Here is a 23,165-nt window from a genome sequence, read left to right on the forward strand (position 1 = left end):
TTTGGTTAGTTGGTGATACCACATCGCGGAAATTAAAACTCATAACACGCCTTTTTTAATATTTTGAAAAATTGAAATAAGATTGTTCTTACTACCAATACCCATTTCCATGCCAAAAACAAAAAAGCTTGCATGGATACTACGCCGCGCATAATTATTTTATGAGGAACTAATGAAACTATTGAGTCTTATTGTCCAGGGCCTTAATGAAGACACAGTCAATTGGGAATATGAAAAGCACAAGTTCACCGAATACTGAGAATGCTTTCAAAGCTTTCAATTTTACATTTTAAAACCAATATATGATTTTCTGAGGGTTCTCTGAAGCGTTCTAGGTAACAAACAAAATTATGTCTTCTGTAGGGGAGATGTATCATAAAAATAAGGTTAGTAAGAAAATAAACAAAAAAGGTGTGAAAATGCATATTAGTTTTAGCCGTAAAGCGAAACATTCAAATTAAGCGAAGCGAAAAGATTTCGAGATCCTCAAATGTTTATCAATTGAAATCGGAAAGGAGAATGTTAAAGATGGTAATGTAGTACTCCCAAGTCGTCTATGTTACAGTGGAACTAAATTAATTACTTTTCAGAGACTCTACCACATCCTTGTGATGTCCTGCTTGCTGCTAGTCATTCAGACCAACATTTCGCGAGCTAGTAGAACAGCTCTGCGAGGGCATCACCGGAGCTTGGTAAAACCAAAGCATCCTTTCATTAATGTCAGAACCAACCTAACTGCAGGGGCAACAGAAGTAGGAACGGCAACGACAGTGGCAACCGCATCAAACCACCTTAAATTGGGAGCTCTCACGGAAAAGATGTATAACCACTGCCAAGACATATTCAAGGAAAAGAATTTGGTTAGCCACGTGATTCGTGGCATGATCGGAGGAATTTTGGATCGCCTCAACGAGGTGTGTCTGGACAAGCCCATCCACCCAATGATCCACAGGATCTTTACGGAAATACTTTTATGCGGAGGAAGCCTGTCGGATGCCGTGGACAGCATAACTGACATTATATTTGGCAATTTTGAAAGAAAGTGCAGGGATAGAATTGGCTTCCGTAGTGTCTATGTGTTAACCAGTGCTGAGAATGAAGTAATGGAGACGAAGCATATAAAATAAAAGAGCAATTTGCATTGCGAGAATATATAATAATAATCATTAAACCGATTTTGATTTGTACCATAAGAGCAAAAACAAGTCAACGATTTTATTTAAAGAAACTCAAGAAACCAAACGACATCCTAGTCTAATCCACTGTCCAGATACCAAAGTCAAACGAGTTCCCTTAATTGATGCCCCTACCAAGATCACTGGGCTATTCGTTCTTCTCGGTGGCAAACGATTCTGATCCGGGACTAAGGTTTTTGATGAACTGCAGGGATCTGGCGAAGCGATCGCCCGCCTCATCCACGCTGGGCAGAATAGCCTCCACCAGGATGGGGACTATTTGCTCGCCTACGGATTGAAAAAGCTCAGCGATCTTGATTATGGTGGCCGGATCTGGCAAACCTGGAATGGCCGCTCGGGTCAACGGGGTGTTTTCGGAGTTCACCTCTCGCCGTCTGCGCCTGCTCTCCTCTGAGTCCTCCACTGTTTCCTCGGAGGAGGAGTCGTCGTCATCGCCATCGCCCTCCTGCTTGATCACCACCTCCGTCTCCTCGCCGGCCACTGTGATCACATCCTGGTGGTGGGATGAGACATTCAGATCTGATTGGATTATCCTCGTTAGTCACCTGTGGCCTGGCCTGCGTTTGGGTCACCACCTGGAGCAGCACCAGCAGGAATCCGCAGAGCAGCAGCTGTCGTCCCATGTGGAAACCCATTTTGTCAACTTGGTGGGGGATCAGGCACCTGCCTGCCTTATATATAGCTCCCACTTAATAGGCTAATGACTCTCGCATGTCGCCTAATCGGACAAAGTAATGCGGGGTAATGCAGAAATTGACCAATTTCTGAGTGGCCCAGCTACACTAATTTAAGTTCTAGCCGAGGCAACCTTGTGGAGTCGGCAGACTCTTCTTCAGACACCCGGCAAGTCAGCAAAAATTTGGACAGGAATGCGCCGACGAGTGCAGTTTTTCTCTGGTCTGACTGGATGGCCAGAAAACCCGATCCAATCCACCAAGCTTGCAGTTGGCCAGCGAGAGAGCCCAGGTAAGCCGCCACGCAGTCAGGTAGTTTTTGGGCCCGGCTCAATCGCCGCAGGCCATAAATCGTACTTACGCACACGGAACGCGTTTCGTTCACAGGTATAATTAAATCAAACTCGAGGAGCGATTCCGATCGGGGCTGTGCCTCTGGGAGCGATGCACTGGCAGCGCAAAAATGCAGCCTTAGTCGCGAATCAGACCTCTTGTCAAGCAGGTCGCAGTGAAATTTACCACTCAGTGCCGAAAATTGCAAATGCAAATGGTTGATGGTGAAATAGCTTAGACTATAAACATACGATATTGAACTTTCGGATCTGGACGTTAATGTGCGTTTCAAAGATACAGTTTCTATAACTTTATATTTTTACGCCACCTAAATTAAATAAACAATTTACTCAATACAAACAAAATTATATTTCTTTCCTGTTGAATTTATTGTTTCATTGAACGTTTTAATAAAACTTATTTTTTTAAAGCCAGTGTCATTTACAGAAACAACTCTTCTTTCAAAAAACACAGAAAAAACCATTGCCATGAACTTATTTTCTCGTTTAAAACGTTTAGGCGGCGGTAACAGCAGAGTAAGTAATATCAATTAGCCACATTTTAATTTCTGGAGTTTATAAAAACTGATATTTCAGAACTCTGTCACGCTTCCAGCCAATGGTAAGTTTCTCTGAACGAGCAAATCGAATTTCGCGCACTTAAGTTTTGCAGCAACGGTCTTTTGTAAGAGTACTAGTGAGATCTTTTTGAGTTATCGATAGAAAGTGATAACAGTGGCGTATGAAGGTAACATCGATGTTCCAACTGGGCTCTGTTAGTTGTTTGGACATAAATTTTTTACAGTGATCAATAGAAACTAAAAAAAAATTACATTTAAACTATATTATACTGCGTCGGACGGCATATTTTCAAAACCATTAGAAAGCAGCCGCTCGTCCACGGTCCTACTCTTTTCGAGATGGAAAAACATCGATTTCGGCAACCCAAATGCTCTAAAAACATCGATGCCACCGATGCTAATATCGATGTTTTTTTGTCCACCTCCACTCAAAAAGTATTCGACATTCAAAATCGCTCATTTCCAACGCGTTCGTCACTAAATCCTGAAGTTCTATTTTAGGCGTGTCAGATACTACAATCAACGCAGCTGCTGCTGAAACCCCACCCGACCCTACGGAAGTGTACAAAACTATAGCCGAAGACAGATTCCTGGGAGCCAGTGCGAACCCCGAAAAAGGTAATTAACAAAGCATTTGTATCTACATCTGGGAAAAATCGATGGCTGACGTAACAATGCGTCGAGTTTCACTGGATACGTTCGCGGAAATGTATCTAAGTATCTATATCTGAGAAGTCACGTATCGTAGCGTATTTCAATTTGTTTGTGCTAATGTTGGGTGTGTAGAGCCGCCTAATCAGTAACGCGAGATAAGGAAGGTATACAAAAAACGAAAGATGGTATTGATTTTGCCGCAGAACCTTTTCTTATCAAGCGCAAACTCAAGCGTGGCTCGTGAATGACGTCAGCAAGATACTCACAAGTCAGATATCCCAGATGGAAAATTCCCCATTCCTTTCACTTGGAAAAATGCGAAATGTGGCTTCTGATTTCTACATAACCTACAAAGCTTGACTCGTTCTCCAGAGAAAGCTTTGCGTTTAAGCTAATTGAATCTGATTAGAGCCAATTAACCAGTGTACTGTTGAATCGTTCACTTTCCAGGCGACATGGTGCAGGATGAGAAGGTGGCCCACGCGGACGGAGCCGACGAGCAGATGCTGGGCCTGAACGGAGTGGAGGACAAGCTGGCCGAGCGCCGGGATGAGGTGAAGTTCGTCAAGGGCGACCACCAGAACGGAGACGCCAAGATCGACATCGGAACAGTCAACGGAGGCAAGCCCGTAAGTTGAAGATTTAACTATTATTCTATATTGGTTCCACTTAGAGTGTAAATTCTTGAAAACTTCTGATAAATTGTATTTCTTGGGAAAACTGATAAAACTTGCCAGGAAAATAAGTTCAGTTTCAGTTCCAGTTGATGAACTTCCATTTTTGGATACTTCTCTGTATTTAATTTAAATTTCCGGTTGTTAACCTTGTCTTGACCTTTTCATAAATACATTCTTTGAATATACATTGTATTCTACATTCGCATTTGTTAATTATTTTTTTATTAGTTGACAATATGTATTCTTGAACAAAGAATTCAATAAAATATTTAATATTGATAATTCATGAGTAAGTCCAAAACCAAAATAGATTTGAACATAAAAAATGAATACTATATAAGAAAAGGATACATCATTTCAATGCTTACTAAAACATCCCCCTTCTTTATTACAAAGATAACTGAAAAATCTTTATTTACTTAAATTTAAAAGTAATTTAATTAAATACTATGCATTGTTTTCGAAAGTGGTCAGTATCTATATTTTCTGTAATCTCGTATTTCCCTTTGCAGGCCTTCACTGGCATGAGCAAGGAGGAGCTCATGAAGTATGCCAACGACCCGTTCTGGGTGCGATTGCGCTGGATCTTCTTCGTGGGATTCTGGGCCATTTGGGTGGGCATGCTTGTGGGTGCCATCCTGATCATCATTGGAGCTCCCAAGTGTGCTGCCCCGCAGCCCCTACCCTGGTACAAGCGAGGACCACATGCCAAGTTCGGTGCTGTTGATACCTGCAGCAGGGAGGATATCCAGGTTGCCAAGAAGATCGTTAGCGCCGGAGCCATCTACGAGTTGCCGGCTGCCCTGACCTACGATGTGAAGAAGCCCGAGGTGGAGGAGCAGATCAAGAATCTGGTGGCCCTGTACCAGGGCAGCGAAACCAGGATTATTCTCGACCTGACGCCCAACTACGTGGCCAAGGAGTCGCAGCTGGTGCAGGATGCCATTGCCGACCCGGAGAAGCGGTCCGCCTTTGTTTGGGTCAGCGGAGGATCCAGCCCGCCCAACAACTGGCTCAAGGTGGGCGGCAATCGCAGCGCTTGGGAGAAGCTGGACGACAGCTATGTGCTCTCCCAGTTCCAAGACGGCTACTACGACCTCAAGATGAACAGCTCTTTCATAAGGAACGAATTCGGCGGTGTCCTGAAGCATCTGCTTGGACTGGGCGTGCAGGGCTTCCGCCTGAAGAACACGAAGTTCTTTGTACTCTCCGACGGTCTGGAGAATGAGGTGACCTCAGCGGTGCCAAAGGACCGAAATTGGGGACCCGGTGACTACGGCTTCTACGACCACAAGCAGACTACTTTCCAATCCGGCCTTGGCGATGTCCTCTATGACTATCTTAGCATTGTTAAGAATGCCTCGGAAGAGGCCTTCTTGTCGGTTGCCGAGGATGTCATACAGCCGCAGGCCTACAAGTTGAGCACGGTTCCTGACGCCTACGGTATCGATATACCCATGTACGGCGACTTGGTTAAGGTGCTCAGCGTTCCGAAGCCGAAGATATCGCTGCAGAATGATCTGGACAGCACACTCGACCTATCGGGCAAAAACAGCTGGCTGCAATGGAACTTCGCGGACATCAGCTTGGACACCCCGCAGGATCCCTCCGCTCTGGCCATGTTCCTATCCCTGCTGCCCGGTGTGCCCGTGGTGCCTGTGGACGCCGTGGCCTACCAGAATGTCACCGAGGAGACCTACAGGCAGATCACACTTCTGCGCAAGTCTGCATCCTACATGCACGGAGAACTCGCATACTACCAAGCCGATCCGCTGGTGGCCTTCTCCAGGTAATTCGAAATTGCTTGCCTTGTTTTAATTGTTACTAACTGTTGACTAATTCCCCATGCTTGCCACTTGAAGGCAGAGGTAAATAAATAACCAAGAAAATAGTATTTTTTTAATTAGTTTAATCTTTGCTGAGGAGATAAATCATTTATTTTAAACATTTTCTGTTCAAAGTTCCGGAGTATGCAATATGAGTTTTTCTTTATTTGAATTTTTCTAATTTATTTAAGTTTTTTGCTTACATTATCTAACCAAATTTGTTGTACTCCCTCGCAGGATCAAGTCTGGTAACCCCGGCTACCTTGTCATCTTCAATCCCACCGAGTTGCCTCAGGCGAGCAACTTCACTATCCCCAAGAATCTGCCTGACAAGATGACAGTTTCGTATTTCAGCGAGAGGTACAATAGCAACGTAGAAAATGCCAACAAGGTGTCCCACTCGGGTCGCGTGAATCTCAAGGACCTCAAGGTGGCTCCGCACTCCAGCATTATCCTGACATACGTGCCTGAGAAGGCGGAGTAAGGCGGTTGTACCTGAAAAAATCAGCAACATACAAAATATTGCATTAAATATACAGAGATAGTATAAAGAAGTAACTTGCTTTGCTAACCGTTGAGATTTAAAGCCGCCAAACAAAATTAAAAAGTTATCTGTTGAGAACTCTTACAAGTTCCATGTTTGTTCATGCGATTGCTAAAAAAATAAACAAATTATTCGCTTGCATTTAAAAATATATGGTGTTTTAATTATTTTTTCATTAAAAAAGGAAGCTTTTTACAAAATGAGATAAGTAACATTTTATTAAAATTAAAATATTGTTCAAATTGTGGGTGTCTGAAAACGTTACATTAGAAAAGAAAAATATAAGTTTTTGCCCAAAAAACTAAGAACCTAATTTTCCACGCAAAAATAATCAGTATTTTGGACAAAACAAAAAAAGTAATGGTCCAAAACTGGAATGCCATATCTTGTTGAACTCGTAAGAAAATTCCCAATCAATTGGCATTCATACTTAAAAAATTTTATTTTTGTCCAATTTTCGCAAAAAATGATGATGCCACCCCTTGCAAAAGAAGTGAAAATTTCGGAAAATTTTTAGTTTTTAGAATCAGCTGGAAAAAGATTGCGATCATTTATTGGGCTTGTTAGCTGTCCAAAACGGTGCGTCCTTTAGGTTTCGGATCATTTTTGACCAAGTTACATTAAAACAGGTGAAAGAAAAATATAAGTTTTTGAAAAAAAAAAAGTGAAAATTTTCCACCCAAAAATAATAAACGTGAATGGGTTATGACAAGGGTTTTATCATTCAAACGGCATTTAAATTACCTTTCCAAAGCTCACAAGAAGTAAGTTCAAATTATAAATATAATTTAACCCTTGTCTCGTCAAAATACTTATGCCGAGCAGTGTAATGTTAAAACTTCGTAAGGTGTGGTATTTAAATGGTATTTTTACAGCTGTGGTATTTTGCGTTATACTCGGAACGGCCACACTGCTGTCGTAAATTTCGTAAACATTACAAATTGGTGGCGTATTTTTTCGGTTCGGGTTGAATTATTCGGGTAATGTCGCAAATAAAGTAGTGAAAAGCAGCCATGGAGGTGTTCCAGACCGACTCGCACTACATTTTCGTGAAGCGGGACAAGAGCTTGTGGTGGCACCGCAGGACCTCGAAGTTCTCGATAAAAGCAGGTAACTTACAAGCCCCGAAAAAGTGGATTCAAATGAATCACACTGCTGTGTGTGGGTGTCGTAATGTGCATTGTTTATTTAATATGCTGAGGTCAACATTCTTACAGAGTTCATTCAGACAAGTCATGTGTCACAGGCTTTGAATGAGCAATTGCAATTTCCTGAAAACTGTCATTTGTTTTGAGCGCGTATGTGTGTGTGCTGCTCTATGAGCATTTCAAGAACGCCAGCCTTATAAAATAATGAATCAGAAACGATCCCGGAAAGCGGTTTTCTCTCTATCTAAATGAGTTACTAATTCGGTTTCTACCGGATTCGGACCCATTTTGCATAATAAAAAATAGTAGAGTTAATTTTGATCTTACATGGCTACCAATAAACCCACTTTTTTCGATTTATCTCCAGTAATTTCATTTCCTTCATCGCAGAGATATGAGAAAAACTTAGCTATTAAACCCTTTAAATCTCCCCAACATGCTTGTTAACAACCGTTTATTAAGGGCATTTTCCCCACTCAATGTATAGAATTCGTCAATAAATCGACAACCTGCTGTTTCTATTATTAACTCCCATAATTTAAACAATCAGCAGTCAACAGTGTCTGCAATCGTTAATGGATCGTTTATTGCGCAGCACTTACATTTGGATCAATTTGCCGACACGCAACCTGTCGCCATTAATGGAATCGGACGACATCATGTCTCCCAGGGACCCCAAGTCCTGGGGGATGGTCACTTTCTGTTTTCCATGACTCATTCGCGGCCTGACCCCTGACCCCTGACCCATCCGCAGCCCATAAATCTCTGCCAAGGTCACCGCAGCTGCTCCGCCCGTCAATTTTCGTTGTTTGCCGAAAACGTTTGTCCCCACAATGAAAAGCGGTTTCACACCCATAATTTATAGGGGCCCACACTTTTCTATTGATTTTACGGCCAACAGTAGGCCCAAGTTATGAGTTCCAGACAGTTTCCGGTGCTATCTGTTCTACGCAAACCAGATAAACCCACTGCAAGATAAGATTAGCAAAGAGTTCTCCTTTAGCCCGCTTTAAAAGGTTCGGGCAAACTTGAAATAGTGCCACCCACATCGTGAAGAGATTCCCAAGGATGCACGTACATGGGTGGCATGTGAAGTGCAATTGCACACTGCTGTTTTTAGCTGCAAGTGGGGGTCCTGTGGGTGGCTTTCAGATTCAGTGCACAGTAATGAGCAGTGGTGAACCCAGGGGGAAACAGTTCCACACGCAACGCCCCAGATGCAAATATGTAACCTGAAATTACTGGCTTTGGCATTTAAGGGCAGACACTATTAGTCGGCGGTCAATACTCGACCTCTCTTAACAAGTAATGCTCTAGTTATTTGAACTTGCTTTTCCACTTGTTTGTTCTGAAAGATTGTTTTATTCGGGAGGCGTATGCTAATCAAATACCAATAAAGCCTAATGAACACGAATATGGTCATTAGGTAGCAGAAATGGGGATATTACATACCAACAAAGGTTCTTTACAAAGTATGATTGACACAGTAAGAACAACACGCTTTTTAAATTACCCATGGAATATATACTATCCTACTCTTTCTTTTTTTTAGGATGGGATCTCAGCTCTGTGGACGACATCGAGTGCATTGGCGTAACGCATGGAATTGTGGGCGTAATCTCGCTGCCCAATGTCTATGAACCCCACTTGATTGTGGTCAAGGAGGCCACCGCAGTGGGTGTGCTTTATCCACCGCACTTGGTGTACAAGATCAAATCCATATGCATACTGAGTGCCGAGGAACCGGACACCGACTTGCCCAACTGCACCAAGCACACCAAGTGAGTTGAACTAACCACTATCATGTGTGCTTTAATGATTCAATATATATTTCCCCTTTAGGAGCAACCAGTCCACTCCCACTCACAGCGTCTCGTCCTCGAACAACAACAATGCCACCGTTCTATCCACTGGTGGGGGCTCCTCAAAGAGCACCAAGCTATTCGAGGGCATGAACAAGACATGGGGCGCCGTCAAAAGTGCCGGGAACACCATTAAAAACACCACCCAGCAAGCCGCGAACTTGGCCACCAAGCAGGTTAAGTCATCAGTGGGCATCCGGGAGCCCAAGCACATCGAGCGGCGTATCACTGAGGAGCTGCACAAGATATTCGACGAGACGGACAGCTTCTACTTCAGCTTCGACTGCGATATAACCAACAATCTGCAGCGCCATGAGGCCAAACTGGAGGATAATCAGTCGCAGCCGGATGAGAGATTCTTCTGGAATATGCACATGATTCGAGATCTGATTAACTTGAATGTGAGTATATGGGAAAATCTATAGAACATTTAAGGATGTACTAAAATTGATTTCTTTCAGGACAAAACATGGATACTGCCGATCATTCAGGGCTTTATGCAAGTCGAGAATTGTGTCATTGGCAATGAGTGCTTTACCCTGGCCTTGGTATCGCGAAGATCTCGGCATCGAGCGGGTACACGGTAATTATGCTAAGTTTTAAGCATTTCCTTGGAGTTATTAAATATTTTTTTTTAACAGCTACAAGCGTCGAGGAGTGGACGAGAAGGGAAATTGTGCCAATTACGTAGAGACAGAGCAAATACTCTCATTCCGCCACCACCAGTTGTCCTTTACCCAAGTGCGTGGTTCCGTGCCGATCTACTGGAGCCAGCCCGGCTATAAGTACCGCCCACCGCCACGTCTTGATCGAGGGGTGCCCGAAACCCAGCAGGCCTTTGAACTGCACTTCACCAAGGAGTTGGAGATCTACGGGCGCGTTTGCATCGTCAATTTGGTCGAGCAGAGCGGCAAGGAGAAGACGATTGGAGATGCCTATGCCGATCACGTTGTTAAGTTTAACAACGAGCGGATGATATATGTGACTTTCGACTTTCACGATTACTGGTAAGATGTATTGAGTGAAGAATTCTAAGATCATCTAACAAGCTATTTCTCTATTAGCCGTGGCATGCGCTTCGAGAATGTTTCGGCTCTGATCGATGCAGTTGGCCCAGAGGCAGGCGCCATGGGCTTCCACTGGCGTGATCAGCGTGGCATGATATGCAACCAGAAGTCCGTGTTCCGGGTGAACTGCATGGACTGCCTGGATCGAACCAATGTGGTGCAAACGGCCATTGGAAAGGCGGTGCTTGAATCTCAGCTCGTGAAACTAGGCCTTTCGCCGCCCTACACTCCCATTCCGGAGCAACTGAAGTCGCCGTTTATGGTGCTTTGGGCAAATAATGGCGACATAATCAGTCGACAGTACGCGGGCACCAATGCCTTGAAGGTGAGTAGAACCAAGAAATGAATGGTATTGTGGACTAAATCTATTTTACTACAGGGAGATTATACTCGTACCGGCGAACGCAAATTCAGCGGCATGATGAAAGACGGCATGAACTCAGCTAATCGGTTCGTATAATATACCATTATTTTTGTATTTTTTGCTGCCTTTAACTTTTGACATTTTTATTATCTTGATTGATTCACATATCACAATCAATTTCCACTTTATCAGTAATTAAACCTATTTTTCATACAAAGTAGTCTGTCTTGGTCATTCACAAATTTTCGAATAACCTTGGGTAGTTGGGAGTCTAATCAATCAATAATAAAAGCTCCAAAGCCGTGTCATGCCACCATACTTTTCCAAATCGCTTTTGGATTGAATTCATATGTTTAACTAATGCTGCATGCCTGTTCCCCATATTTAAATCAACCTAATGAGAACAGATTATGTTTTGTCTGAAACTCAACCCCCATAGCTAAGATTGGGGTTTTCTATTTAACACTATAACCCTATACCGATGCACAGACCCGTAGCTAATGCCGTGCTCAACTTCTTCGTAGCTTTTTCATACAAAACTTTGCCGACTCGTTTCGCCAGTGCATCATCGATCTGATGCAGGGCCAGTTGCTGAGGGCAGAGGAGCTGCAGGAGGACGAGGTGCTGGAAACCATTATTCAGATCCTCACTCCAGAAACCCGGCCCCCTCTTCGGGGCTATTATAATCCCGGTGTACTGGGCCCCGAGTTGCAGTTACTCGAAACCATCGTTACGACCAGGTGCGCAGCTCAGAGGCGATGCCAAGATGGAGTAGATGGCCAGGCAAACAAGCCCACACACTTTCCGTTTTTAGTTGCTTCAGTTGTTGTATATCCTTTGATTCTTGTTTCGCAAAAGGTACTCTTCCCATATTTAAGCCTTATTCTTTCCGATCATGCTCACATCCGCTTATTTTTTGAAAGGTTTATATTTCACTCCTTTTTCATGAGTTATTTAAACTTTCAGTTATTACTTGGCGCGCTTTAAGGACTCTTACCGCCAGGCCACCATAGATCTGATGCTGGGCAACCAGGTCTCCTCGGAATCACTTAGTGCCTTGGGCGGGCAAGCTGGTCCGGATGAAAACGATGGTACAGAAAATGCCGAGCATGCCAAGTTGCTGGTGGAAGACTGTCGTCGTCTGCTGCTGGGAACAGCTCAGTATCCCGTGGGAGCTTGGGGTTTAATAGATGCTGACCCAAGGTTAGTTTGAAATCACTTCAATATAAGCTAAAATCTACAGAGATATTTCCTAATTTTTTCAGTTCGGGGGATGCCAACGAGACGGAGGTGGATTCCATTCTGCTGCTCACCGACGACTGCTACATTGTGGCCGAGTACGACTCTCACCTGGACAAAATTGTCCGCTTTGAGAAAGTGCAACTGACGCAGGTGCGTCTCATCGAGTTTGGCATGCATCAGCAGACGAAAATCTTCCAGGGATCTGCTCCAGCGCATCTATGTCTGCGCTTCAACTACAGTGTGGATGGGCAGGAAGGCTACTTCCACATGTTCCGCTCGGCTAATCTCAGATTCTTTAACAACATGGCGTATGTGATCAAAACTCAGGAGGAGCTCACCGAATCCCTAACCTCCATTGTCGAGATGTTCCGCATTGCCTTGTGTAATGCGGGAAATACGGACGTTCGCTACATCACGGGTGGTGTATTACAGAGAAGGAAGAGCAAGTTGCCCACGTTGGATGTTCCTAGGGGCATGCCGCGGAACCTATCCGAATCTCAGCTGGTGCAGCTTAGCTCGAAGGCTCTGTCGAATGTTGCAGGGCAGTTCTCGAAATTGGGCCAGACCTTTAAGAAGACATCGGGCGCCAACCAACAGCAAGCTCATCCTAGCAGCTTGGCAGCCCCTATGAATCCGCAAATGATGCGCCAGACCGGAGGCAACGAAATCGAATCTGGCCAGGAGGCCGAGAAGGCCGTCTTTATACTGGGCCGCAAGCAACGTAACTCGAACAGTGCCAGCAGTACCGATACCGATGAGCATGACAACAGTTTGTACGAGCCCGAGGTGGACTCTGATGTGGAGATAGCCATGGATAAGTCTAACTACAACGAGAACGCCTTTCTGCCTTCGGTGGGAATTGTCATGGGAAATCAGAAGGAAGACTCGCCCAGCTCATCTGATGAGATCCGACAGCTGGAGCAGAAGGACAGCATGTGCAAGACCGCTGAGGATGTGCTTACAATTTCTATTACCTCCGTGACGGATCACGTCACTCTGCCCACGGGCCTTCTGGAAAATGCTCCGCCCCTTCGCCCGATCACGCCCAATCCTTTGATTTGCGTGCAAGCTCAGGAAGTTTTTGACGACGGGGAGGAAGAGGTGAAGCCTGTGTCCAGGTCTGTATTCTACAAGTGATCTTTGGTTGTAGACTCACTTTCGGTTAGAGCTTTGTGTTTTGTCTTATGTTATTAATTAGCGAATCTATTTGTAGTAGATATTGTAAATGCGTTTATGGAAATCTTTGGTCACTTCTCATCCCTTTAAGCTCAAAGTATTATTATGATCCCTCTATGCGTTGTATGTGTTCTATATTTATAATAAATACCTAAGACTAGCATGTATTATTGTACAACTACGAAATATCAGTGCCTGCTCCATACCACGTACACTCGGCTGTTTCGGGCCAAATTAAATCGCTCAAAATAAAAATATTTAGCTAAAGCTGAGCCGTGTTTGAACTGTAACGATTTGCCTGACGCGATTTCAGTACGTCGCCCAGAGATCTCAGCCTTCCCTTGGCCCTGCCCACTCAGCCGGAAGCCAACAAGCTAAAGCAGCTGACCAGTCCGCTTTCGAAGCTGGCCAAGAACATTGGCCTCAACCTGGATCCTCGAAAGATTGCAACGAAGGTAATATATTTTAAATCTATTTATTTTTACTGTTACTTTAATCTTATTTCATTTTTACAGACCGGAGTCCTCTCGCCGACCAGTGTTTCCGAGGAAAATACGCCGCCAGAGCGTGGTCCCAACTCTCGAGATCATTTGCTGGATCTGTGGGAGGCCGAAAAGTGTAAAACCAAGTTAATTGCCCTGTAAGAGGGTCCATATACAAGCAATGGGAGAAGCTCCACACTTTTGAAATGATTAGTGCAAGTGATATAATTATTATTCAAGTAGAACGCATCACAATTAAAATGGTTCAACTTGTTGTACAAGGCACTTCCATCGATGTCACACCAGGGAAAACAGAAATCGAAACATTTTAAAGGTTCTTACAAAGTAGATGATATACGCCGTATTTGTGATTGTTATTAGCACCAAGCTGTAGTGAGTTAATACTTTTTTGAGTGTCTAGAGTATTTAATCCAAAAGCTAACCAAATATAAGTTTTGCAAAATTATTCTGGACAATGATGTGCAGCCTATTTTAGACACAACTACCGTTGGTACCTCACAGTTTCCGATCGCTTGAGGAGATACAATTTTATGAATATGTTTCAGTATTCAATTTCTATGTTTCATTTTATTTATGAATTTAAAAAATGAAGTAATTGAAATACCTTTTTTAGTCCTGATTTATGATAGAGTGGTTTTACAGAATTTGTTTGTTTTATGAAGATAAGTTAAACGATTCGAAATTTTGATTTGATTTTTGATTTTCTACAAGACCAAAAAGATTCGCCCAAGCCGGCGGCTTTATAAATTCCCATATTGTTGTCCCGAAATAATATCCTAGCACTGCTTATGCCTAGTTTTAGAACCTAGCAGTAGTACAATTACAGCACTTGGCTTATGAAATGTTATACGTACGAACATTAGGTTGGTCAACTTTAAAAACACAACCACAAGAAGACAAGACAAACAAAAGACTTGGCGGCTGCCAATTTTGTACACGCCACACTGAAAACAAAACGAACCCATTTTTGGCTAGATACTAAACCAAACAGTAAACTGAGTGGATTTCAGGAAAGTCAACGAATATTCGACGAGTATTAGGTACGCATACTTACGATAATACTCTCTGTAGTGTGTTTGTAAATAGAGGAATATTTTATGTAATCGTAAGCACTAAGAACAATGTATGCGCCACCGAGTATATGAAATATATATGTGTTTAAATGCTTAAAATGTGATATGTGGACTGAGTACACGCGAACCAATGGCAATCATTTTTGACCCGGCATCCCATCAAAACGCAGCATGTCAGTGTCAAGTGGTGTCCCGTTGTTAGATGCGGCTTGTTTACATAAGCGATAAACAAGGAAGCAAAAAATGGCAGCCCGGCTTCAACCCCTAAAAAGCCAGTGCCAAGCGGAATCAAAAATCCATTAAAACACCACAGGAATGGACTCTGTAGTGCTGTCAATCAGCTTACCCATACACCAGTGCCTCTATTGATATTGGCCTTTATTTATGCGAACTTTGGACCAACTCCTCGGCAACTTTTGGCCCGCCAGCTGATAAGAGCTCCTGCTCCTCTGATGACCAGGACGCCTCGTCCAATATCATGCTAATGTGTACGCACAGTTGCATCAATTGTTTTTCAATCAAAGTGCCATCAATCTTATTGGCTGTTTGTTTAATTAACGCACGCATTGTCTACCTACGAGAATGGAAAGCGGAAAGGCAAGTGGCGGGAGGCGATGTGGGTGTCAGCTGGGTGGGAAATACATACGAATATTTCATGCCAATCCATTTGACCCCCGGTCACGCCTGATTGACCCGCACAGCCACCCCGGCAAGTGAAGGATGCACTGCCTCCCAAGGTCCCGGGCATTTTTCTTTCGCATTTCACTTCTTAACTTTGTCCATGTCTTTTGCGTCCATTAAGTGTGTCTGTGCTAAGACTTGGAAATTGTCTTTTGAATGTTTCAATTACACGCCTTCTTAAGCACAGCTTCCCTTTCAAATTGAACCGACTCCGCCAGACCCGTCCGGCTGCCACGGTCGGATGGGCGGACTGCCGACGGACGGAGACTGATCTGGGCTGCCTTTCCTTTGGTTTGCTGCCTTCCTCCTCCGTATTCGCTTCGGTTTGACTCGGTTTTTATGCGCCAATAAAGTGAAATGCGGAGATAGTCGCAGGACTTACTGCCTCTCGGAGTAGGCTACATGGTGTTTGGTGTGCATGTGTGTCGCCTTATAACTCCCATCTCATCGCCCGCCAATCCCCCGGCCAATTTCGTTAAACACTTTTGCCTTAAACCATTAATTTCCTATACGTTCCACTCGTACGTGATGCCAGTGCGTCAGCCCCTGCATCCCGAATCTCTATGGAAAGTTAATTTTATTGCTAAAAGCGGGTTAAGTGCTTGGCGCACAGCTGAGTGCCTCGCCTCCGTTCTGGGAGACGGGGTTTGGGCGGTCTGTGATAGAAATCAAATTTGCTTTATGGTATGTATGCTAATTTGGTGTCTGGCTGGGGCTGGGACACGGAGTCCGGGGTCCAGCAGATTTGTACCTCGATGCACTTGATGGTCCTTTAATTTTGGATTGAGCTCGCTGCTGGGATAGGAGCCTAGTGCTGTGCGAATTCATTCGGAAGTTACTGCAAGTAAAATAAGTAATGAAGATTTGAAAGATATGTTAGGCAATGATTGTGTCCATAAGAAGGGTGCAGGAAAATGAAAAGAAATGCATTCGGTTAAAAAATATATAGTTAGTACTTAAGTATTATTAAGAGTTAACTAATTTAATTTTGTAAAAAAACGGATTAAAAAATTAGTTTTAAAGTTGGATAATATTCATGTAAGTTGTCTGATCTAAAAATTTATAACATCAATAGATTTTATAGAGTTATAAATATTGATTTTTTAGCTCCATGAAAAAAACCTTTTCATCAAATTTAAAAAGGGAGAAGTATCAAAAAAGGTTAATCAAACCTTTATGATATGGAAATCATATATTATAACTAGTTTATAGTAACAATATTTAAGTAATCGCGTCGTCCTGCCATTTAGCTCAAAACTAGCATTCGTTTTTTCTTATCGTCGTCAGTAGCAATTGTGCGAAGACCATTGAATACTATCTTCCAGTGCATTTCCATCTCCTCCAACTTATCAAGGGAATAGCCGGAGATGTTGCACTTCGCGTTGGGGTCCACCCGAAAGCGCCTTTTCAGGGCCTCCCTAATGGCGTGCAGTTCCCGCTTCAACCCTATAGTTGACGTATTCGTCCTTTTGGCGTCTTTGTAAATGCTGTTGAGAACGGCTATACAGGTTTCTTTTTCGTATGTCGATGTTAGGATGAGCTCAGCGTACTGCGAACTATCGCCTTTCCGTCTGAATGAGGCTGTGAAATGGTGACTACTGGTAATGGTCGGAACATTTAGAAACCTTAGAGCCCAGTTGGCGGAGCTTTCATTGGCGACGAAGGCAATTAGCTGCCGCTTAACCTCGTCTCTTTCGAAGGCGGAAATCAAAAGGACTGCCACACGATAGACTTCCTGCTTTGGGTTCCTCTGACCAACTCGCTTCGACTGGAATCCATAACTCAGATGGGATAAAAGCATTTCTTACCACGCGGGAGTACAGGCATGCATAGTTTTCATTGTTTTCGGACACCGCCAAAAACATGAGGAGTTTAAAACCAAAAGCGGGATAAGTTTCTTTGACGGAAACGAAAATGGGCATGTTCCACTCTTTAATGATCCGAATATTTCTTTCTAGGAAATGTGACCATTTTCTTCTCCTAATTTAGTGTGGCCATCGTTGTCTTTGATGATCCAAGCTTCTTACATCAGTTCATACAAACATATATCGATATGAAGTGAAGAAGTCAATGAACATTACATTTTATTAGGGTTATTCTCTAGACTATTTTTCTAAAGGAGTCAGAAATTCCAAAAATCAACAAATCGACATGGAAATAATAAGCTAAAAAGCTAAATTTTGTTTCAATTTGGATAAACAACCCTGCTTATAAATTTAAATTAAGGCTTAATAGTTTTTGTGAGTTGTAATTCATTTACCTTTTAAAAATAATCCTTTTAAATATGGTACTTTGGATAGCAATAAGTATTGTTCAGAAATGACTTTTTTTGAAAGTCCTTTTCTTTCTTAAAACTACCATTCGTAGCCATTATTTAAATATTGTTGAGCAGCGATGTCCTGACTCGGTTGAATAAACTGATTGCAATCAGTGCACTTTTGCCACCGTTAATTGATATTGTTGCACCTTGACCCGCGCCGAGCTGTTAAGCCGATTAAAATAAATGCAGGCCACTTTCGCACCGAAATAAATATACAAAATTTATAGAGCAGCCCGAATGGTAATGCGAATAAATCAATCGAAATAGCCGCAAAATCAAATGATGCATGAATAAAATCCAAAACCGCTCGGCGTGCCAAACAATATTTGCAGATGCGAATCACCTCGAGGTCAGAGTGCACGCATATGCCGGTGTGAGTGTGAGTGTGAGTGTGCGTGGTGTGAAATAGTTGGCACTTCGGCCCATGACCTATAACCTATAACCTATAACCTATAACCTACGACCATGGCCAGACCAGAAACCGCCATGACACTTGAAAGCAAATTAAATAGAAAATTGAGTTTTTCCGAAAGTCATCCCGAAAATGGTTGTGAAATTTTATACATAATTGAATTTCTGGTCAGGCACAAGCACACACGCCGGCAGGGCGAATCTCTGCATACAATTACCCAAACACCAGAAACCTAAACACATAGACAGCTGAGGTCAGGTCGGGTCAGCGAGGGGCGGCTCTGAAAAGGGGGCGGGGCTCGGCCTGTGGCTATTGCACCGCACGCCGAACAATCGGAAACCGAATGTCATCTTCAATTTCAAATTCAATTATAAAACAAATTGGTTTGAGAGCAAATAAGTACTCGCACAAGCAGATAAATTCGCCAGTGGATGGTGGCTGGTCAGGATGCGGGAGTGGAGGACTCACACTCATCCTCGAGACGACATCAAACGGCAAATCCATTCATCCACTTTGCAATTGTGTCCGGTGAAATAAATGTAATGAAATGTTAACAAACGACAACAGGCTGGCAAACAAGTAGCGCAAACCACAGGGGTGGATACTCCTGCCGAGGACTTCCCTGCCGGCCAACGTATCGAATTAGTTCGATGAGATTTATTGGCTCAAGTCCCACTTGACCAGCGGCCAGACAATTATGGATTAGAGCCATTTGTTTCGCCTGCGCCGGCATTGGATATTCCACATGGTCGCCCGACATTGATGAGGCCGTCGATGATTATGCGGCATAATGTGGCACCGATTTTCGACGCCTGTGATTGCGGCATCTCCGTTTCCTAAAAGGCATCCGATTACCGCCCAATCCCCCGGATCCAACCCCCCGCATTGCCGGCCCGTGTCCTTGGGCAACCCACGCATGTCAACGCCAGGAACGGCCCTCGTCACCGGTCCTTGGGGGAAATTTGTCAGAGCATCAGCAGCGTTAAGGTGCCAATTAAGGGCTTTTTAGTATCAATTACAAAATCGCACGTTTCCACACCTTTATCAATGTGCGGGGGCGATATCCTTGGGGTCCTTCGGCGCTGCGATGGGGGAGGGCTCGAATTACGACATGTTGGTCAGCATGCGGATGAGCTCCACATCCTCTATTCCGCCTCCCACCTCACACCGCCCAGCTTTTCCCAGCTGCCAACTCCTTGGGAAATTGTTTTGTGGCATTGTTTTTATCGTCCTGCTGGCTGGCTCACTGTTTTTTCTGCTGCTCCGCTCTCCTCCTTGTCACTCGGTCTTTGACAGCGTCATTTTGCCAGTGATTTATTGTCCTGTCGCTGGTAAATTGGGTTTGTCATTAAAGTTGCTGGATTTGGCAATGGCATAATCGAGAGATTACCAACTCTATGCCATGTGAAGCAATTTCAGATGTTCGATTTGAGGTCCTTTTTTCAGTATTTTAAGTGGCAGCACGGAAGAGAGGTCAAGGAAATTGATGGGGACTGCAGCAGGAAGGTTATTTATGTTGGCAGAGGGGCTTGTGATATTTTTAAAAATCATATAAGAGGAGGTTTTTAGTTTGATTTTAAAAGAAGCTTAATCGATCATGGATTACCTCTTTAAATTTGTATTTTCAAATGAATTATGAAATATTTTCCTATAACATTTTGGCACTTAAGTGTTGTGAATTTAATATTGTTTTTCTTTTTTAAGGGACTAGCTTACTTATACATAAGTTTCTAAAGAAACATTAAAATAAATAAAATAGGAAATAAAGAAATAAATTATATTCAATTTTATTTTTAAAATGCATATTTTTTTATTTTGGTTAGACTCTACTGATGTTAGCCTTTAGTGACCCCAAGCTAGCACCTCATAAATTATTCCCGAGCATAGTAAGTCCAGTACACACGCCTCTACTTTCCGAAGAACACTTTTAGGGGGAAGCCCTTTCTCAGGCAGCTACTTAGTCACACTTTCCCACATGTGTCTGCGGTTTGATCCGCCTCGCATCTTCGCCAGCTCCGCACTCGGATTTTGAGCCGTACTCCGACTCCAGGTGGCACTTTCAACGCATCTCACCAGCCGGGAGCTAGTTGGGTGTAATCCACACCCGAATCGCATGGCAGCGTGTCTAAGTTACACCCAATTTCGACTCGTATTACAAATTAAAGTGCCGCAACCCACACGCTCTCGAGGACCCATCTCCTCGGGAATGGGAATGGGTATGGGTATGGGAATCGGAATTGGACCTACGATGGGCGAGGTCGGGGTGACGGCGTTCTAAACTGATTAGCCGACACTCGGAGCTGCTTTCTCCTGCTGCGGCTGCCACGGGTCAATGAGATGCTAAGCATATCCCCCGGTGACAGCCACTGAAAGGGTGTCAGCCGAGCAACCTTCAAAGATTGTTTAATTTTTAAGCAGCCACCCAGAGAAAAAGAAGAGCTCATTCGCCTGGCAGCAGTCGGCAAGGATTTAGGGGAATTTGTTAGATGTTGCTTTGCGGCTTTGACATTTCGGGGGATTGATGGATTCCACTCTTTGTGTGCCGGCTCCCGAACAGTTCACTGAGCATATCCTGCGGGGCATTGATTTATTTGCCTGCCAGAGGAACACATTCCCAATTTAGTTTTTTAAAGTTTCGGCTAAACGCCCGAAAACTGTCATCGCACAGGGGCTGGCCGACGTATGATTAATCGCTGGTAATTATATTGATTAATTGCCTTATTAGAGGCCCGGCATTATGCGTGAGAAACCGAATCCGGCTGCTGCCATGGATCATAATTCTTCGCTTGGTCCAGGGAGCGTGCTGGAATAGCCCCCCGAATATTCCATATCGTTTTAAAATAGAACAGCTCCGTGCCGCGCTATATAGCGGGTCTGGGTCCCCTCTTTAATTACCAGAAAAGCCATTTGGCGCAAATGTTTTTCTTTGTTTCGCCCAAGCCCAAGCCGAGGCCGCAGCCCATTTCCATCCGGCGGGCAAGCAGGAGAGTAAACGCTTTCCCTGGTCAAGCCATAATATTTCATTACACGCTGCGCTTTTCAGCTTCTCGGGCCCTTCGACGGGGCACTTAAAATTAAGCGTGCCCAAATCCCCAAAGACCACAAGCCCAACATAAACAAACTAACCGAATGAATGCAGCTCCCTCCCCGGGGAATTGGCCGGCGGGAAGAAGCGAGAAGGAGCGGGCAACCGCAATCAGAAAAATAATAACCACATTATTGTGTTTAATAATGAAAAATATCATTTTCGGCATAACTTTTGGCTTTTGTTTGAGCAGCCAGCCCACAGCCGCACCCCAGGATCGAAGTCCCAGCATCCTCCAAGGGGCGCCCGCATTTTGGTTGGTCCAGAGCTGGCAGCAGACCCCAGCAACCCTTAAAACCCGCCTAAGCATATTTTCTAAATTATTGCTGGTTGCCCAGGCTGTTCGGGGGAGTAGCTGGCTTCGAGTGCCTTTTGCTTAATTTGTGGGCACACCCACCCACTGCCCCTGGCTGCCATCGAAAGGGGTGCGTCTTGAGTACCTGCCAGGGAGCCACCCTCCAAGTCTGTTGTTTTTATTGGCATGTTGACTTTTGAAATTAGATTTTAATATGCGCAAATACTTTTGCGTATGCGGCTCAAGTGCTTGCCAAAAAATGCGCCATGTGCCCCTATCAGATAAATGTGTGTGTTTACGAGCGCCCGTAAAAAGTGTAAATATTTGTAAACACAACCGAGCTGCAATCCACAAAATGGTTCACCCCCTTCCCAGGGCAGGGTGGAAAAAATGCCTGCATATTGACATCAATTAAACTGAATCAAGTCGACACTCGTGCAAACAACGTAATTCACAACAAATGTGTTTGAGAATTGCTCGACTCTGATTCCGGTAACAGGAACTATTCATTAGCCAACCCCTCGGGGACAGGGGGTGGAGAAGAAGGGTCGGGCAGCAGCCACAGCCTCGCAGTCGGGGATCGCAGTGCCTGGCCGGGAGCGGAAGGACCAAGAGCAACCCTTGTTCCCGAAAACTTCGTGTGGCCAGGAACAGGAGCAGCGACGGGAACAGGAGCCGGCGGCGACGGGCGGCCACGTTCAAGTGCGTTGATTTGCGCCTCGGGCTCCTTTCGGGTGGGCCGTGGAGGTCAACGGGAATAGTTCTATAATGAACAAAACACATTGTAAATTGTCCTGCCGGCATGGTAAATGGGAACAAGTGTGCAGGCACCCAAAAAGTAGCCTGCACTCGAGAAAATAAATCTGGAAATGCCATTTGGAGTGGGCTTTTTAACCCATGTTTTACTAACTTTGATGATGTTTCTTAAATTGGATTTTATATATGAAAATAAAGGAAAAGTTACCTTTTTCTAAATTATGGGATCCGTACTTATGTTATCATTGAGGGACTACTACTACTGTTTATTTTGTTTAATTTTTAAAATCTTTAAATTAAGTCTTTTATTTAAAAAATCCCATTAATTAAAAAAAATCATAATTTTTATAATATATTCGTATTCAAAAGAAATTTAACCAAATAAATAAAACATTTGTTAGTTGTGGATTAAATTAAATATTAATCATGTTTTGATGTATTATTTTTGTTTTCTAGAAATAACTACAATTTCGTTTGAATATTTTACACTAAATTTAGGAATTCTAAGCAAAACTGAATCTCTACTCATGTTTTAACATTAAAAAGCTGATTTTCTGAAAGACGGTTTCATTTTTTATTTATGTTTCGACAACAAAGGGGCCTTCTTCATTTCTCCCAGTGCACCACCCCTAGAGCACCCACTTAGGTATGCAAACAAAGTGCAAAACAAAGTGTTCTCCCTTGTCATTCGGCTCAG

At 43.7% G+C, this 23,165-nt stretch overlaps 4 protein-coding genes across 9 annotated transcripts; 3 read left to right on the plus strand and 1 right to left on the minus strand.

Annotated features, from left to right (window-relative positions):
- Window positions 1–375: 375 nt before the first annotated feature.
- LOC108031161 (uncharacterized) lies at window positions 376–1,163 on the plus strand. The gene is made up of 2 exons (XM_017104379.3): window positions 376–531; window positions 591–1,163. The coding sequence occupies exons 1-2, from the start codon at window positions 520–522 to the stop codon at window positions 1,125–1,127; spliced, it is 549 nt and encodes a 182-aa protein (XP_016959868.1). The 5' UTR covers window positions 376–519; the 3' UTR covers window positions 1,128–1,163.
- Window positions 1,164–1,175: 12 nt separating this feature from the next.
- Window positions 1,176–2,085, minus strand: LOC108031163 (antennal-specific protein OS-C). Of its 3 annotated transcripts, none has more exons than XM_050889478.1 (3): window positions 1,742–2,085; window positions 1,518–1,689; window positions 1,176–1,451 (listed from the first exon to the last, which is right to left on the minus strand). In XM_050889478.1, exons 1-3 carry the CDS (start codon window positions 1,829–1,831, stop codon window positions 1,324–1,326), a joined length of 390 nt encoding a protein of 129 aa, XP_050745435.1. In that variant the 5' UTR covers window positions 1,832–2,085; the 3' UTR covers window positions 1,176–1,323. The 3 variants fall into 3 exon arrangements, with proteins under 3 accessions (XP_050745435.1, XP_016959871.1, XP_016959870.1); XM_017104382.3 differs by having other exon boundaries at window positions 1,176–1,463; window positions 1,742–2,068; XM_017104381.3 differs by having other exon boundaries at window positions 1,176–1,689; window positions 1,742–2,080.
- A 555-nt stretch (window positions 2,086–2,640) lies between these two features.
- Window positions 2,641–6,633, plus strand: LOC108032058 (neutral and basic amino acid transport protein rBAT). Its single transcript, XM_017105874.3, has 6 exons — window positions 2,641–2,739; window positions 2,800–2,824; window positions 3,285–3,401; window positions 3,888–4,066; window positions 4,627–5,903; window positions 6,178–6,633. Exons 1-6 carry the CDS (start codon window positions 2,692–2,694, stop codon window positions 6,422–6,424), a joined length of 1,893 nt encoding a protein of 630 aa, XP_016961363.2. The 5' UTR covers window positions 2,641–2,691; the 3' UTR covers window positions 6,425–6,633.
- A 759-nt stretch (window positions 6,634–7,392) lies between these two features.
- LOC108031810 (phosphatidylinositide phosphatase SAC2) lies at window positions 7,393–15,018 on the plus strand. Of its 4 annotated transcripts, XR_007764550.1 has the most exons (13): window positions 7,393–7,594; window positions 9,185–9,413; window positions 9,475–9,895; window positions 9,956–10,077; window positions 10,136–10,501; window positions 10,559–10,886; window positions 10,941–11,011; window positions 11,450–11,665; window positions 11,892–12,128; window positions 12,191–13,285; window positions 13,657–13,798; window positions 13,859–14,159; window positions 14,710–15,018. XR_007764550.1 is itself a non-coding variant. In XM_017105533.3 (12 exons), the coding sequence occupies exons 1-12, from the start codon at window positions 7,498–7,500 to the stop codon at window positions 13,985–13,987; spliced, it is 3,453 nt and encodes a 1,150-aa protein (XP_016961022.1). In that variant the 5' UTR covers window positions 7,393–7,497; the 3' UTR covers window positions 13,988–15,018. The 4 variants fall into 4 exon arrangements, 3 of the variants coding, with proteins under 3 accessions (XP_016961022.1, XP_016961024.1, XP_050744610.1); XM_017105533.3 differs by having other exon boundaries at window positions 13,859–15,018; XM_017105535.3 differs by lacking the exon at window positions 11,450–11,665 and having other exon boundaries at window positions 13,859–15,018.
- The last annotated feature ends 8,147 nt before the right edge of the window (window positions 15,019–23,165 follow it).

Source organism: Drosophila biarmipes, chromosome 3R (genome assembly GCF_025231255.1).
Source record: "Drosophila biarmipes strain raj3 chromosome 3R, RU_DBia_V1.1, whole genome shotgun sequence".
Lineage (NCBI taxonomy): Eukaryota > Metazoa > Arthropoda > Insecta > Diptera > Drosophilidae > Drosophila > Drosophila biarmipes.